This window comes from Mandrillus leucophaeus, unplaced genomic scaffold, assembly GCF_000951045.1.
Source record: "Mandrillus leucophaeus isolate KB7577 unplaced genomic scaffold, Mleu.le_1.0 Scaffold695, whole genome shotgun sequence".
Lineage (NCBI taxonomy): Eukaryota > Metazoa > Chordata > Mammalia > Primates > Cercopithecidae > Mandrillus > Mandrillus leucophaeus.
In genome coordinates this window covers 404280-421058 of record NW_012107530.1, presented here as the reverse complement: position 1 = coordinate 421058, position 16779 = coordinate 404280, and the positions used below count along the sequence as shown (strand labels likewise).

General features: G+C 45.3%; 1 protein-coding gene across 3 annotated transcripts in view; it reads left to right on the top strand.

Annotated features, from left to right (window-relative positions):
- ST6GAL1 (ST6 beta-galactosamide alpha-2,6-sialyltranferase 1) overlaps positions 1 to 16200 on the top strand; it is a 142711-nt gene extending 126511 nt beyond the window's left edge. For all 3 annotated transcript variants that reach the window (XM_011964355.1, XM_011964356.1, XM_011964357.1), the window contains 3 exons: positions 12089 to 12187; positions 13394 to 13568; positions 14793 to 16200. In XM_011964355.1, the coding sequence (XP_011819745.1) occupies positions 12089 to 12187; positions 13394 to 13568; positions 14793 to 15034 (516 nt within the window). In that variant the 3' untranslated portion in view covers positions 15035 to 16200. The remainder of the gene's footprint in view (positions 1 to 12088; positions 12188 to 13393; positions 13569 to 14792) is intronic.
- The last annotated feature ends 579 nt before the right edge of the window (positions 16201 to 16779 follow it).

Sequence of the window (16779 nt, the reverse complement as noted above, 5' to 3'; positions counted from 1 at the left end):
TTTTTACTCTTTTTTTCTCTAAACTTCTCTTTCCATTTTATTTCATTGATCTGATCTTCAATCACTGATACCCTTTCTTCCACTTGATCGCATTGGCTATGGAAGCTTGTGCATGCATTGCGTAGTTCTTATGCCATGGTTTTTAGCTCCATCAGGTCGTTTAAGGTCTTCTCTACACTGTTTATTCTAGTTAGCCAGTTGTCTAATCTTTTTTCAAGGTATTTAGCTTCCTTGCAATGGTTTTGAACATCCTCGTTTAACTCGGAGAAGTTTGTTATTACCGACCTTCTGAAGCCTACTTCTGTCAGCTTGTCAAAGTCATTCTCCGTCCAGCTTTGTTCTGTTGCTGGCGAGGAGCTGGGAACTTTCGGAGGAGAAGAGGCACTCTGGTTTTTAGAATTTTCAGCTTTTCTGCTCTGGTTTCTCCCCATCTTTGTGGTTTTATCTACCTTTAGTCTTTGATGTTGGTAACCTACAGATGGGGTTTTGGTGTGGATATCCTTTCTGTTGATGTTGATGCTATTCCTTTCTGTTTGTTAGTTTTCCTTCTAACAGTCAGGTCCCTTAGCTGCAGGTCTGTTAGAGTTTGCTGGAGGTCCACTCCAGACCTCTTTGCCTGGGTATCACCAGCAGAGGCTGTAGAACAGCAAATATTGCTGCCTGATTCTTCCTCTGGAAGCTTCATCCCAGAGGGGCAACCGCCTGTATGAGTTGTCAGTTGGCCCCTACTGGGAGGTGCCTCCCAGTTAGGCTACACGGGGGTCAGGGAACCACTTGAAAAGGCAGTCTGTTCATTCTCTGAGCTCAAACACTGTGCTGGGAGAACCACTACTCTCCTCAGAGTGGTCAGCCAGGGATTTTTTTTTTTTTTTGAGACGGAGTCTTGCTTTGTTGCCCAGGCTGCAGTGCAGTGGCTGGATCTCAGCTCACTGCAAGCTCTGCCTCCCCAGGTTCACGCCATTCTCCTGCCTCAGCCTCCTGAGTAGCTGGGACTACAGGCACCCGCCACCTCACCCAGCTAGTTTTTTGTATTTTTTAGTAGAAACGGAGTTTCACCGGGTTAGCCAAGATGGTCTCGATCTCCTGACCTCGTGATCCGCCTGTCTCGGCCTCCCAAAGTGCTGGGATTTCAGCCAGGGATTTTTAAGTCTGCAGAAGTTTCTGCTGCTTTTTATTCAGCTACACCCTGCCCCCAGAGGTGGAGTCTGCAGAGGCAATAGGCCTGGCTGAGCTGCCTTGAGTTCCGCCCAGTTTGAGCTTCTCTGGCTGCTTTGTTTACCTCTTCAAGCCTCAGCAATGGCGGATGCCCCTCCCCCTGCTAGGCTACTGCCTCGCAGGTCCATCTTAGACTGCTGCGCCAGCAGTGAGCAAGGTTCCATGGCCATGGGACTTGCCAAGCCAGACACAGGATATAATCTCCTGTGTGCCATTTTTTAAGACAGTTGGAAAAGCGCAGTATTTGGGCCGGAGTGTCCCATTTTTTTCAGGTTCCATCTGTCACGGCTTCCCTTGGCTAGAAAAAGGAAATCCCCTGACCCCTTGCACTTCCTGGGTGAGGCGATGCCCCACCCTGCTTTGGCTCACCCTCCACGGGTTGCACCCACTGTCCAACCAGTCCCAGTGATATGAACCAGGTACCTCAGTTGGAAAAGCAGAAATCACCTGTCTTCTTTGTCGATCACGCTGGGAGCTGCAGACTGGAGCTGTTTCTGTTTGGCCATCGTAAGAATATTTTTATAATGGGATAGAAATTGAGGAACTTAACTTCTTTGTAAGTGGTCACCATCTTGTTTTTTTGTTCTTCCTCTAATACCTTTTTTTTTTTTTTTTAAGAGAATCACTTTCTATCACCATCACATCTTCCAGTCGCTTCTAGGTGCTTCCAATGCCTGTTTGTTGTTCAAATATATATTTTGGCTTTTGGTATTACTTTTATTACTATTATTGTTATTATTATTATTTTTTTTGAGATGGAGTTTCGCTCTGTCACCCAAGCTGGAGTGCAGTGGTGTGATCTTGGTTTACTGTAACCTCCGTTTCCTCGGTTCAAGTAATCCTCTTGCCTCAGCCTCCTGAGTAGCTGGGATTACAGGCATGCGCCACCATACCCGGCTAATTTTTTAATCTTTAGTCGAGATGGGGTTTCACCATGTTGGTCCAACTGGTCTTGAACTCCTGACCTCAGGTAACCACCCACCTTGGCCTCCCGAAGTACTAGTATTACAGGCATGAGCCATCGTGCCTGGCCTACTTTTATTAGTACTAGAAGACATAGGATTGAAAGGAATGGATTGGCTAGCAATAAACTCTCTGGGGCAAATGACGGCTGAACTAGACTTTGAAAGATGGGAAAGACTTGGGGAAATAGCAATAGACAGGCACTCCAGAAAGTGGAATTGGCAAGACAGAGGAGAACAGGAAATGAGGCAGACGTTACACCACTCCAAGAGTAGCATAATGGTCACTCCCCTATTAGCGATCAGGCTGGAGTGCAGTGGCATGATCATAGGAAATGAGGGAGACATTCAGATACCCCTGGCTAAGTTGGAGGTGGAGGTGTGGAAGAATTGGCTGGCATTGCCCTGTAGAGAGAGATGAGGCTGGACCTTCATGGCTGCTTGTGCTCTGGCAAGTCTGGAAATTCAGACAGAGGGTTAGGACCAGCTTTGCCCCTTTCCCTTCTCATGCTTAGTCAGAAACCCTGGAGCTGGAGAGCACTTTAGGGAGCACTAAAACCTCATCTCTACTTCTATATAAGATGCTACCTAAATATCCAGGAGAGATGTTCATTTACTCGTAATTCATTCATTCATTCAACAAATATGTTCAGTATTGAGTAGAGTGTGGCAGTCAGTACATAAACTCTATAGTTAGCCTGCCTGGGGTTGGAATCCAGCTCTGTCTCTTACTAGCTGAAGGATCATCAAGTTACTTCTCTCTAAAAAAGGGGGAACAATTCCCTTACAGGGTTGTTGTGAGGTACAAATAAGAAAAATCTGTGCAAAGCACTTAGAACAGTACCTGGCACAGGTATCAATAAACGTTAACTGCACTTACTATTGATATTTGCAGACACTGGTAGTGGAGGATACAATTGTGAGCAAAACAGACTCAGCCTCTGTTCTTATGATGCAATCAAATAGTTTTACAAATAAATAAAGTTGCAAAAGAGAACTAGAGAAGAGAGTGGTCAAGGTACTAGGAGAGCCCTGAAAGGGGAGATACGAGCTATTCAAAGTGATCAGAATCCCCAGGTGGATGGTACTTGACTGTGTAGAAGGAATGTGTGGATGTTGAGAAGGGTGGGATAACAGCTTTTCAGGAAGAGGCAACAGCATGGGTACAGTTTTGTGTGGCAGGAAATGGGGGACTCGAAGGACTCAGGAAGAGGTGAGTATATGTGGGGCTATGTGGTGAGAGACAAAGCTAAAAGCAAGAAGGAGTCAAGCCGTGGTGCTGCACTGAGGCATCTTCTTTTTTCAGTTGAGGGTGGGGGGGCTGGCCTGTCGCCCAGGCTGGAGTGCAGTGGCGCGATCTCGGCTCACTGCAACCTCCACATCCTGGGTTCAAGCGATTCTCCTGCCTCAGCCTCCTCAGTAGCTGGGATTACAGGTGCCCACAACCATGCCCGACTAATTTTTTTATTTTTAGTAGAGACAAGGTTTCACCATGTTGGCCAGGCTGGTCTCAAACTCCTGACCTCAGGTGATCCATCCGCGTCAGCCTCCCAGAGTGCTGGGATTACAGGTGTGAGTTACCACACCCGGCAGGGTGAGGCATCTTCTTTATGGCGTGATTGGATTTGCATTTTGTAACCATCACTTGCTTCCATCTGATCAGAGGGGCTGCAGTAGGTGAAGATACATAGTTAGGAAGGTCTTGCAGTGGTCTGGCTTAGATATGCTGATAGCTTGCACAAGAGTAGGGGTGAAGGTGAATGTGAGAAAAGAATGTATTTAAGGGCTACTTGGGATTTGCAGTCAACAGGTTTTAATGTCATGTTTGATGTGAGAAGTAAAGGGAGAGGGGCCAAAGGTGCAGCTCGGTTTCTTTCTTGTGTAACTTGGCAGCTAGAAGTCACTGAAATTAGAAGTCAGCCCCTTATCCATGGTTTCACTCTCTGCAGTTTCATTTATTTGTGGTCAGCTGCAGTCTGAAAATATTAAATGAAAAATTCAAGAAATAAGCAATTCAGAAGTTTTAAATGATACATTGTTCTGAGTAGTGGGATGAAATCTTACACGTCTTACTTACTTACTTTGTCCCTTCTTCATCACAGGAAGAAGGATGAGTACAGTACAATAAAATACTGAATAAATAAACCAATTCAATAGAGTAGCAGGATCCAAAATTAACACACAAAAATATTCATTTTTTCTATTATATGCAATAACAATGAATGATCTAAAAAGGAAATTTAAAAACAATTCCATTTACAATAGAATGGCATAAAAAAGCATAAAATATTTAACCAAGGAGGTGAAAGACTTGTACAATGAAAACTACAAAATATTTCTGAAAGAAATTAAAGAAGACACAAAAACCTGGAAGACATCCCATGTTCACAGATTGAAAAAAGTATTGTTAAGATGTCAGTGATACCGAATATGATCTGCAGATTTAAGGGAATCACTATGAAAATCCAAAAGATATTTCTTTTTTTGCAGAAACAGAAAAAGCCATTCTAAAATTTATATGAAACCTCAAGGGACCCCAATTAACCAAACAATCCTGAAAAATAAGAATAAAGCTGGAGTTCTCTCACTTCTTGATTTCAAAAAATACATATGTTACAATAATCGAAGAAGTGAGGTACAAAGACAAACATATAAACCATTGGAATAGAATAGAAAGTCCAGAAATAAACTCTTGTATATACACGTAAATGATTTTTGACGAGCGTGTCAGGATCGTTCAATGAGGAAAAGACAGTCTCTTTAAGAAACGCTACTGGGAAAACTGGCTATCCACATGCAAAAGAATAAAGTTGGACCCTTACCTAACACTAAAAATAAAAATTAACTCAAAACAGATCTGTGACCTAAAACCTAAATGTAGACCAAAAACTATAAAACTCTTAGATGACAACATAGGGCAAAAACTTTATGACATCAGATTTGGCAATGATTTCGTCATTATGACACCAAAGGCATACATACGTAACAAAGGAAAAAATATACAAGTTGGACTTTATGAAAATTAAAAATAATTGAAAGTCAAAATGTCCTCTCAACAGAGTAAAAAGACAGCACACATAATAGGAGAAAATATTTGCAAGTCGTCTGATGAGGGATTAATGTACAGAACATATAGAACACTCATCAAACAATGATAAAAAAAAATCAAAGTACCCAATTTAAAAATGGGCAAACGACTTGAATGGACATTTCTCCAAGATATGCAAATGGTTAGTAAGTACATGAAAAGAGACTCAACTCTTTTGTTAGGGAAATGCAACCCAAGAATACGACACAGTACCACCTCACACCCATGAGGATGGCTTCTGTGATCAGAAACTGGAATCTGTGAGCACTGTTGATGGGAACGGAAAATGATTAGCCACTGTGGAAAACAGTATGGCAGTGCCTCAAAAACTTAAACGTGGAATTACCATGTCCTCTAATAATTCTATTTATTGGCATATACTTACAGAAATTGAAAGAAGGGTCTTGAAGCGATATTCGTACCCCCATATTCATATTACTGTTATTCACAATAGTTGAAATGCAGAAGCAGCCCAAGTGTCTATTGATGCCAAATGCATACGCAAAAGCTGGTTTATACACATAATAAAATATTATTCTTAAAAAGGAAGGAAATACTGATATTGGCTACAACATGGATGAACCTTGAAGACATTATGCCAAGTGAAATAAGCCAGTCTCTCACACACACACACACAGACACACACACACACACACACACACACACACACACACACACAAATACTACATGAATGGTGGTTGCCAGGGAATGTGAGGTGGGAGGGGGAATGGGGAGTTACTGTTTAATGAGTATAGAGTTTCAGTTTTGCAAGATTGAAAAAGTTTTCGAGATGGTTTGTGGTGATAGTTGCACAACAATATAAATGTACTTAATATCACTGAACTGTACACTTAAAAATGGTTCAGATAGTCAATGTTATATGTATTTTAATACAATGTTTTAAATTGGAAAAAAAAGTCAGTAAGGGAGACAGTCACAGAAGGACAAACACTGTATGATTCCACTTTATATGAAACACCTGGAGTAGAGACAGAAAGTAGAATGATGTTTGCCAAGGGGTAGGAGGAGAAAGGAATGCGGAATTGTTGTTTAATGAATACTATGATTCATTTTGGGAAGCTGAAAAAGTTCTGGAGATGGTGGTGATAGTTACACAACAATATGAATGTACTAAGCTGAATATTTAAAATTGCTAAAATGGTCAATTTTATGTTATGTATATTTTATAAGCTGCTTTTAAATCAACAGGGAGAAGCCAGTTGATAGAGGGAGAAAGTGAATATACTAAAAAGAGGAGAAAATGATTAGTTACCCAGAACATGGTGGTGGTGGAGCCAAAGCGTAGTGGAGGATGACCCCCGGCAGGAGGGAGTCAGAGGGAAGAAGGTGGGAGTGGTGTAGCTGGAGGCAGTCGGTATTACAAGGATGAGAGGGCGTCTATTTTCTCTGCAAAGTGGGATGCAAGGCCAAGTCAGAAGGAGGCTGAGGGGGGAAGAGGTTTTAGTAGAGAAGGTTTGAGCAAAGAGATTGATAATTGTCATTGGGGTGAGTGGGACAGTTAGTAAACCTGATGGAGTGGGATTTCCAGGTTATGCTGGGCTACTTCGAGCTTGAAGAGAATGAATTTAGAGAGAAACCAATCTCTGTTTGATGCATGGATGGCAGGATCTGGAGGTGAGCAGGCAGCAGCAAAGAAGAGAGGGGAGAGTGGAGGAGCCCTCCCTGAGCGTTCTCTTGGACGGTGGAGGCCGCCTACTCTCTGAACACCTCTTCGTGATGTTTCAGTCTTCCTCACTGTGAAGAACGAAACCCCAGTGCTGCAAAGATTCTGAAACTGTATTTAAGGCCAAAGTAAGGTTGCCTGGGAATTAAGAGTACTGGAGTCAGACAGACTGTGATCAGATCCCTCCCCCAGCACTTCCTATGTGAGTGACTTGAGCAAGTTGCTTTACTTTACCTTTCTGAGCCTCAGTTCCCTTACTCGTAAGATAGAAACATGAATAGTTACTATCCAGGGTTTTTTTTTTTTTAGGATCAAAGGAGTTACTATGTGTGGAGCGTGTCACCCGGAGGTTGGTATGCAGCAAGTGCTTTGTAAATAGTAGCGATGGGCACGACTGAAACTTCAAGGTCTGCCTCTGCCTGTTTGCGAATGACTCCACCTTCCCAAATCCCAACAGGGAAGGTGAGTCAATTTGAGACCACTTGAGAGGCATCTAGCAGAAGGGAGGCAAGACTTCTGTTGAAGGATAATTTTTAGGGAAAAAAGGGTAAGATGATGACTCTCATACAGATATAAAAATGAATTCATCATGAAGATTCTATTTTACTTGTATGATGGAACCAGGTAGATATTACAACTGGTTCAGAGGAAAAGTCAAAGCAACACAAATTTGGAGTAAAGGAGTGAAACTAGTTTTTGTGTGAGCTAAGGCAGGGGGAGGGGAGGAGTCAGTTGAAGCTCTCCTGGGCAGCATCCTGCCCAGGAGGCGCACGGATTAGTTGCCTGCGGTTCACAAAGGGTTGCGAAATAGCTCCCGTGGAATCAGAATCTGATAGGGAGGAAGAAAATGGCTTTCTACTGAAGCAGATTTGTTTTTCCCCTTATACTTATAGCTCTCTGTGCACCATTGTGCCAGGGCTGAGAGGAAGGTAGCCCACTTCCTGGGATACACTATCCACCCTCAAGGGAGCCTTTCCTGCTTCTTCTTAGGCAAATCAGCTCTCTTTTCTCACCTCCTGTAAGCAACACTAAGTATCTGGCTGTTCCTTTCGTACTCACGTCCTGGCCGCTCCATGACGGCACTTGTTATGGTACTGAACTGTGATGGACACTTTCTGTCATTGCCCTTTCTTACCTTCATATCCTAAAAAGCTGGTGGTCTGTCTTCTCTGTCTTTTGTCCTGGTCAGTTATCCTAACTATTTCGTGTCAGTTTCTGTAGATTAGCAAACAGGGTCCCCACCCCCACTGCACAAGGAGAACATCTGGCACCCAGAAGTCACTGAGAGAATAGCTGTTGCTTTGGTAAAATTCTGCCTCTGAGTGGCTTGTTCTCTTCCCAGACGGAGAGGTCCTCCTGACAGCAGCTCTCTTCTCTTTTTTTGACAGTTTTGCTCTTGCGCTCAGGCTCGAGTGCAGTGGCACAATCTCAGCTCTCTGCTCTGCCTCCTGGGTTCAAGTGATTCTCCTGCCTCGGTCTCCCAAGTAACTGGGATTAGAGGCACACACCCCCATGCACAGCTGATTTTTGTATTTTTAGTAGAGACAGAGTTTCGCCATATTGGCCAGGCTGGTCTCGAACTCGTGACCTCAGGTGATCCGCCTGCCTCAGCCTCCCAAAGTGCTGGGATTACAGACGTGAGCCACCTACACCCGGCTTCAGCAGCTCTCTTCTAAAGCCATCTGGACCCACATTTGTTCAGCTCCCATCCCTTTGGCCGTGATGAGGGCATGCAAAACAAAAAAGGCACTTTTCTTATTGAGAAGGTGGCTTTTTATAGAGAATGGTGTCATACTGTTAGGTTTCAGGCCAGCAGACCTAGTCAGGCATGTGATGCTTCTGTGCCAGGTGTGGCTATGAGAGTCAACAGGAGAAATGATGTATGTAAATGGGTGGGTCTTTAAATAAATGCAGTTTTGACTGTAAGTGTAAGAAGGTTTCTGTGAGACTCAACTCAGTACCTCCTGTACCCAGTGAGCCCGACAGAGAAGACAATGTGACAAGAAGACCCAATGGCTTCCTTGGAAGCTTTTGTGCTAGCTGGAGAGAGACCTACTTCCTATATGCTTACCCAGGGCATTTCCAGATTACTCAGCGGGGCTTATCTTGAAATAATAGTTGATGCCATTTGTTAAATATATTATATATACCATCTAAGGGTCTTACATGCCTTATCTCATTTGATCTTCGTAGCAAACCCTGTGAGGTATGACCCAACCACCAGTTTCCCTCAGAACTCAGACTCTGAGTTTGAGTGAGTTGCTCAGAGGAGCCCAGAAAGTCAGTGACAGAGGTGGGATTTGGATCTAGGTGTTTGCCACCAGCAGTTTTTTAAATCACCAAACCTTTCTGGAAGCTCCAACTTTTCTCCCCAAGGTACTGAAAGACAGGTATCTGGATGGGTTGTGGGGCGGGTGGGAGGCGGCTGGGATTTCCATCAACAACAGGTCTAAAACCAGTGACGGTGAGCTGAGCGATTCTGATGGAACCCCTGCCATACAGTCTATTAATACAATAATTGGAACTAAAATTTAAACATGATGGCAATTATGAGTTCTGGGACCTCTTGATTTGGGCCAGCACTCTCAAACGCTGTTTCTCCGAATCAGAGAAAGGAGGCCTTCAGGCTGTGCCTTCACATGGCTTTTCCTCTGTGCGTGGTGGAAAGAGAGAGCTCTGCGGGTCTCTACTTGTTGTAAGGACACTGGCCCCATGGGATTAGGGCCCCACCCCATGACACATTAATCCTAATTACCTCCCTCACAGTCCTATTTCCAAACAGGGTACTAGTAACATTAGGGATTAGGGCTTCAACATATGAATTCTGGGGGCACACAATTCAGTCCATAACAGAAGGAAAACAGATCTGAGAAGAAAAAAGTCCAAAATATGCACAGTGGTAATATCTGAAGATATGTGTGTGTGTGTTTGTTTCTATTCTTGGGTTTTCTAACTGTCCCCAGTGAGCGTTTGTTACTTTCTAACTGAGAGGGTGACTTTAAACAGTGTCTTTAGCAGCAGCACTCCATGCCCTGGTGTAGCCTTTTCCTGGCAGATGTTCCCCAGGGCTCTGCCTGTTCTGCCAATGACTTATTCTCAGCATGAACTCCCCCCCTGCCCCCTAAGAGGATCTCCAAACCCAGGTCACACTCCCCCTGCAGGTAATTACAGGCATTTGAGAACAGCTTGATTCTTCCAGGAATAGCTGGTCCCCTCAGCAGGGCCTTACAAAGGGGTTATGTCTAAATAAGGCACCTGAGGCCAGGAGATGTGAAATGGTCTGTCTAATACCATGGAGTGAGTTAGACACAGAGCAGGACTGGAAGCCATGCTTCCAATTCCCCATCCAGTTTTAAGGCAATCTCTTTTCTTCTTTTCTTTTTTTTTTTTTTTTTTTGAGACAGAGTCTGACTCTGTCACCCAGGCTGGAGTGCACCTTACACAACTATCCTTGTCCACCTTTCCTGCTACCCTGTGACCTCCTGGAGGGCAGGGTCTGTGTCTTTCCTTTGGCTCCTTAGCACCCAGTATAGCTGCACAACCTCCTGCCAAGGTGGACCCACCACCAGTATTTCTTGTCCCAAAGATACATTGAGGAAATGAGAGTATATTCTTCAGGCTTCCGGGAACTTCCCTACGTCTGTAGGGCGGTATGGGGATGGGGGTAGCTCAGTGATGGTAGAGGCTTGTGGCAGATTGCTATTCTGTGGGTTGCACACGGGCCGTCTCCCTTGCCATAGTTTTTTCCAGATACTGCAGTGACATTAATTAGGTCTCAGCCTTGGTGATGTAGACCAAGATGGAGAGGGATTATTGTCGTGATTCTTGCTTTCATTTCAGTCAATTCTTGATTTGATTTCTGCCATTTATTCCTCTCAGTTTTTACCCGGGCAACATCATCTCCCGCCTGCTTTTCAAGGTGAATGTTGACAGCTGATTTCATATTTCTGGCTTTCTTAAGAGGGACACGGCTCCCTTCATTCTTAAGCCTTTGGGGCTAATTTTCTTTCTCATTCACTCATGGTCTCCATTTGATCCACAACACAGCTCCCGTTTGAGAGAGCAGAGCAAACGTGTTATTCCCATTTCACAGATAAGAAAATAAGGGCCTAGTACTATTACTCTGTTTGCTCAAGATCATAGGAAAGTTAGTGGCACAGCCAAGAGTTGTTTCTGGATCTTTTTGTATCTGAGACCAGTATCTTTTGCCATACTTTTCTTTATTTTGATAAGTAATTAACATTTACATGTATAATTTCCCCCCAGAATTTGGATTCTTTCTTAGGATAGATTCCCAAACATGGAATTATTGAGTCAAAGAGTATAAATATGCTTTTTTTAAAAAACAAAAAACAAAAAACAAACCACTCTTAGTACATTTTGCAGAATTATTCAAGCTAGGTTGTCACACTCATGTTTAAGCCAGGCAGGTGTGACTACCCATATGCAGGCCAGCCCAGGAGCCAGTGTGGTGGGGAAAGGCCATAGCCAGCCATCGCTGGTTCCCTCAGCCAGCAGAGGCACACATGAGCTTCTCACCGGCCTGGTGAGAGTCTTCTGTTGGGAGGTGCGCATTTTTGCACGCACTCTGGCCTCTCTACACAAACTGAATATTTCATCTGGTGCTCAGCCACAAGCACAGCCATCTGTTCCAGTGCTGCAGCAACTATTGGCTGTGTTGGACTTTGTGAGAGATCCTGTGTCAGTCTCCACCACGATGTGTATGTAGTGTGCTGGACTTTCTAGGTGACTGAAAGGATTCCAGAGATAATTTTGATTATATGAGTCCCTGACTTCAGACTCTACTCTTGTGGCTCCCACACAAGGTGTGACTCCAGGAGGCTGGGATGCCATGCTGTTTTCACTGTACCCTTGTCCCCGTAATCTCAAAGCCTGAGTGGATGAAACCCTTTCTATTCTATGGCTAGTGGCTTGTGATAAATGTCCTTTCAGGTCAACGCCGTGCAGGCTGGCATCTTTATCTTTCTTTCACTGAAGTTAAGTGCCACACCAGAACTTAGAAGCCTCACAGGCGACTCTGGGGTCTCAGGCTGTACCTTGTGCTGTGTCAGCTATTACTTCATGTCAAACAGTTGCATATGAATGTTCAAGTGACAGCTCATCTCTTTCCTCCTGCAGTTGGTTACCACAGAGAAGCGCTTCCTCAAAGACAGTTTGTACAATGAAGGAATCCTAATCGTATGGGACCCATCTGTATACCATTCAGATATCCCAAAGGTAAGTGGGTGTCCATGGGAAATAGGGGTTGAGCTTCCTGTCTGTCTACAGATTTTCCTGATTTCCTAGGTTTTTAAAGTCATGGCTGACATTGGCTATCCCTAAAGGCTGGGTATTTGAGTTTTAGGATACCCCATTTCATCTGGACTAGCAGATTCAGAAGTATTCCTGTCCTATGCCAGCTACTCTCCTTGCCCTGCCAGGCACTGCCAGGTATTGTCTCCCAGTTATAGTATTTACTGGGATAGTGGCTGGAGCTCCCAACATCTGGGGTAGGTTGTTCATTAATGCAGTTACTCCTAATGAGCATCAGCAGAACTCGAGAGTAGTTGCCATTACTCCTGTAAATAATATTAGCATGCTTATTTCACACTTCCAGTATCCAGAATTCTTCTCATTTCACTCTCATAACAATTTAAGGAGATCGATGGAAGTGCGGTTGTTCCCATTTTACAGACGGGGAATTGGAGTGTGGAGAATGAAAGTCCCCGTCCCAGGGCTTGATTTACTAAGCAGAAGGCGCAGATCTGCAACAGCAGCTCTTTCCAGGGAAGGAGACCTGAGTGGAGGCCTGCTGGATTCTAACCTCTCTGGAGTAGTTCTCTCACTGTTCATGCATGTCAGTTGACCTCTCTCTGATACAGGCTGCTGTGGCCTCAGGACCATGACTCCTGAGAAGGGCAGAGAGCACTCATCTTGGGACACTTAAGTTGGCTCTATCAATGCCTGACAGGCTCTGGCGACCCCTGGCACCCTCACTATCTGACTTTCAACAGTTTTGCACTGATCTCACTTAGAACTCAAATTTGCCTAGGTCGGGACAAGGACTCTGAACCCATAGATGTGGCAACTTATGCTCTAGTTTTCTCCCCTTTAAAAATGAGAGATGGGGCCAGATGGTAGCTGGGGCTCTTTTCAGCTCTGATTGTGTTCCCGGACTCTGATCCTGAAGCCTGAGGCTGATCCTGGGTCGCCAAGCTCAACTCTCCCCAAAAGCACAGGCTACAGGCCAGGCCCCACCCTGCTATCCAGTGAAACCTGTGACCGGAAGAGAAGCCTGTAGTCCGCTGCAAGAAAAGGGCTGAGCCTCAGGAGCAACCTTGTTGGTCCTTTCCCCTCCCCATGGCCACTGATGAGGATGACTCCTGGGGGGAGCAGCTCACTGGCCCATTTCTCCCTTGAAAGGACCACTTCTTTCTTTTTCAGTGGTACCAGAATCCGGATTATAATTTCTTTAATAACTACAAGAGTTATCGTAAGCTGCACCCCGATCAGCCCTTTTACATCCTCAAGCCCCAGATGCCTTGGGAGCTGTGGGACATTCTTCAAGAAATCTCCCCAGAAGAGATTCAGCCAAACCCCCCATCCTCTGGGATGCTTGGTGAGTTCATGTCGGGGAAAAGACCTTGTGTGTTTGTTTCTAGAAGAGATGAGCTTTTTGTCTGAGGTCTCATTCATTCATTCATTCATTCGTTTGTCCACTAAACAATTGCTAGAATTTTGCTCTGCTTGTACACCGTGCCAAGTTCTATCTAAAATACAGAGGTGAATAAGATAGAATTCTTTTTCCTGAGGGTATCTATTGGGGAGGTCAATCAGATGTCTGAGGCAATATTCAATTTGTGCCAGAAGGGAGAGACAACCTGGGGTCATAGGAGAGAGGACACCTTCTAGCTGGACAGTCACATATAGCCTCATGGAGGAAGTAGCGTTTGGTAGGCTTTGGAGAGGGGAGAATTTGGCAGAGGAAGATGGAGGGAAGGGAAGCCACGAACAGGGGAGGGAGGCGGGAAAATGAGGAGTGGGGCTGTATCTCAGATGAGGGGAGCAAGGCACTTTTCTCAGGTGTACAATTTAAGGGGGTACCCCTTAAAAACTCACTCATCAAGATAAATAATATTGTAATACAGTATCTTCAGAAAACACAATGTAAAAATTCTGATGAATGAAATAGCAAATATTTAAATAAAGATAGGATCAGCGGCAGTGCTGTGCAGAGTTTATTGGAACAATGCTGGCCACGGGCCCTCTCCTTGGATTTTCTCCACACCTCATCATACAGACTGTGGAGTGCTCCTGTTCCAGCTGTCCCTTTGCCCAGCTAAGGGAAGAAAAGTCTTCCCTCCCCGACACTGTTTCATGTAAGTGCTGTAAGGAAAAATCTGCTCCCAAATTGCACCATCCAAGAGGTTCTGCAGGATGTCACAGTGCTAGAAAGTGCTAGCTACACATGATGACACTGTCTCCTCAATCAGCTCAGTAATCTTGTCCTGTTTCTTCAAATAAATTACTCCATGGATACATTCATTGGCTGATTGATGGAGTCATTTAATCTACTAGCATTTAGGGAGCATCTGTTATTCACCAGGCCCTGGCCTAGGTGCTGGGGATTCAAAGGTGTATCACGCTCATACAGCCCTGCATCCTAAGGAACACTGCTGGGCTTGGCTTGCTGAAACTTCGATTGGGAATCACAGTCATAAATAGTAACTCCAGAGGGAAAGCTCTCCAAATTTGGGGTCAGGAGCTGCTGGACCCACTGGGCAGAGCTCTGGGGTGCTGGGTTGGGTTGTCAGGCATGACTCACCTCTGCTCCCCTCTCCAGGTATCATCATCATGATGACCCTGTGTGACCAGGTGGATATTTATGAGTTCCTCCCATCCAAGCGCAAGACCGACGTGTGCTACTACTACCAGAAGTTCTTCGATAGTGCCTGCACGATGGGCGCCTACCACCCACTGCTCTATGAGAAGAATTTGGTGAAGCATCTCAACCAGGGCACAGATGAGGACATCTACCTGCTTGGAAAAGCCACACTGCCTGGCTTCCGGACCATTCACTGCTAAGCACAGGCTCTTCACTCTTCTCCATCAGGCATTAAATGGATGGTCTCTTGGCCACCCCAGCCTGGGAAGAACATTTTCCTGAGCAATTCCAGCCTGTTCCTTTTCCTCTAGGGGCCTCTGTCAGCAAGAGCACTGGGGCTTCAGGAGCCTGTGGTCAAGAAATCAGGTCCAGCCTTCTCTGTAGCCAGGCAGTTTATGAGCCCAGAGCTTCCCGCCACCCACATGCACACATGTCTAGCATTCTTTCCAGACAGCATCCTCCCCACCTTCCACCGTGGTAGATGCAAGATCTGCCTCCCCCATCAGGGCTGCCAAAGCTGGGCTTTGTTTTTCCCAACAGAATGATGCCATTCTCACAAACCAAAGCTCTATATTGCTTGAAGTCTGCATCTAAATATTGATTTCATGTTTTAAAGAAATTCTCCCAAATTACAATTGTGCCCAATGGAGGGTGGCTCTGGGGGGCAAGTAGGTGGTACAGGGGATTGGAAACATGCTCCGCGCATCCAGAAAAAAGTTGCTTCCAAGGTCCATGCCCCTGGAACATGTTCCTATCACTCTGGCTGGTTAGGCTGGCCCTTAGACTGGGTGCTTGTGAGCAAAGGGCCTTGGTTAGCCCACTTTCCGTCTCCATGTGGAGACGGAAGGTAGAGAAGGGTACAGTGTCAGTCCTCGAGTTGCTACAGTTCAGTGAGAGAGGCAGACATGTGAACAGGCAGGTAGGATTCAGTGTGCTTAGTGCACTGGGGATCTGTAGAGAGATGGGCTTGCTCTCTGTGCACCCAGGAGGGCCACGCACTTAAACTGTGTGTGTGGATCAGAGAAGGCTTTAGAGCACAGCGGGCACTCAGATGAGTCTTAGAGGAAGAGAAGAAACATGGCAAGCAGATTACATCTGAGCCATTTGAGTTGCATTTTTCTTTCTTCCCATATTTACTTTCTAAGATCTACCTGAACTTAGAGACCCAAGATATTTTTTTAGGAAACCTCCTACCCATGTCTGAGGTAGCAAGTGCAGCCTCATGACACATACGAGGCATTGCAGATCCCCGAAACCTGATTTCTCTAGGCTCTGCCTGGCCTGACCCTGTCCTGTCAGCTGGGTTTGCATACCACAGTCCCATTCTTCCTTTTCAATACCTACCCCCAAATCTCCTCCTAACCACCATCTGTTTTTTTGGGTTTTTTTTTTCTCCTTTTCAAGTCATCTTCCCCTCCCGAATTACTTTTAAGCCTTTTTTGCTTTAAAAGCATCCTGACCCCAATTTCTTTGAGCGCACGGGCATTTTGCTGAAGGTCTCTCAAGGAGCAGTGGTGTGGCTCTCTGGACTTACGTCACTCTCAGAGGTCAGAACCTTGGAGAGCAGAACTGATTCTCACCAGGTGTGAGAGGTGTGCTAGCAGATTGCAATGCCCTGCGCCTCTTCCTTGCAAGTGAGCAACATCAGGCTCTCTGAGCAGAGGCTGGCCCACTGTGGTTCGCAAACACGCTCTCCAGATGGTTTTACCAAGTCCCCTCTCCCTGATAGGGAATCCTGCTGGACCAGCGCAGCCCTGGTGTGGAGAGGTTAAAAGACTTGCACAAGATCAGCAAGTCATGCTGTAGAGCCAGGGTTCCCAGACTCAGGGCTCTGCACTCTCAAGGCTGGCCCCATGTGCTCAAGGGGATCTAACGTTTGGGCTCCAAACCAACGATCTCGGAGCTGGGATCCTCATTTACTGCCAAACCCTCAGCTTATGTAGCT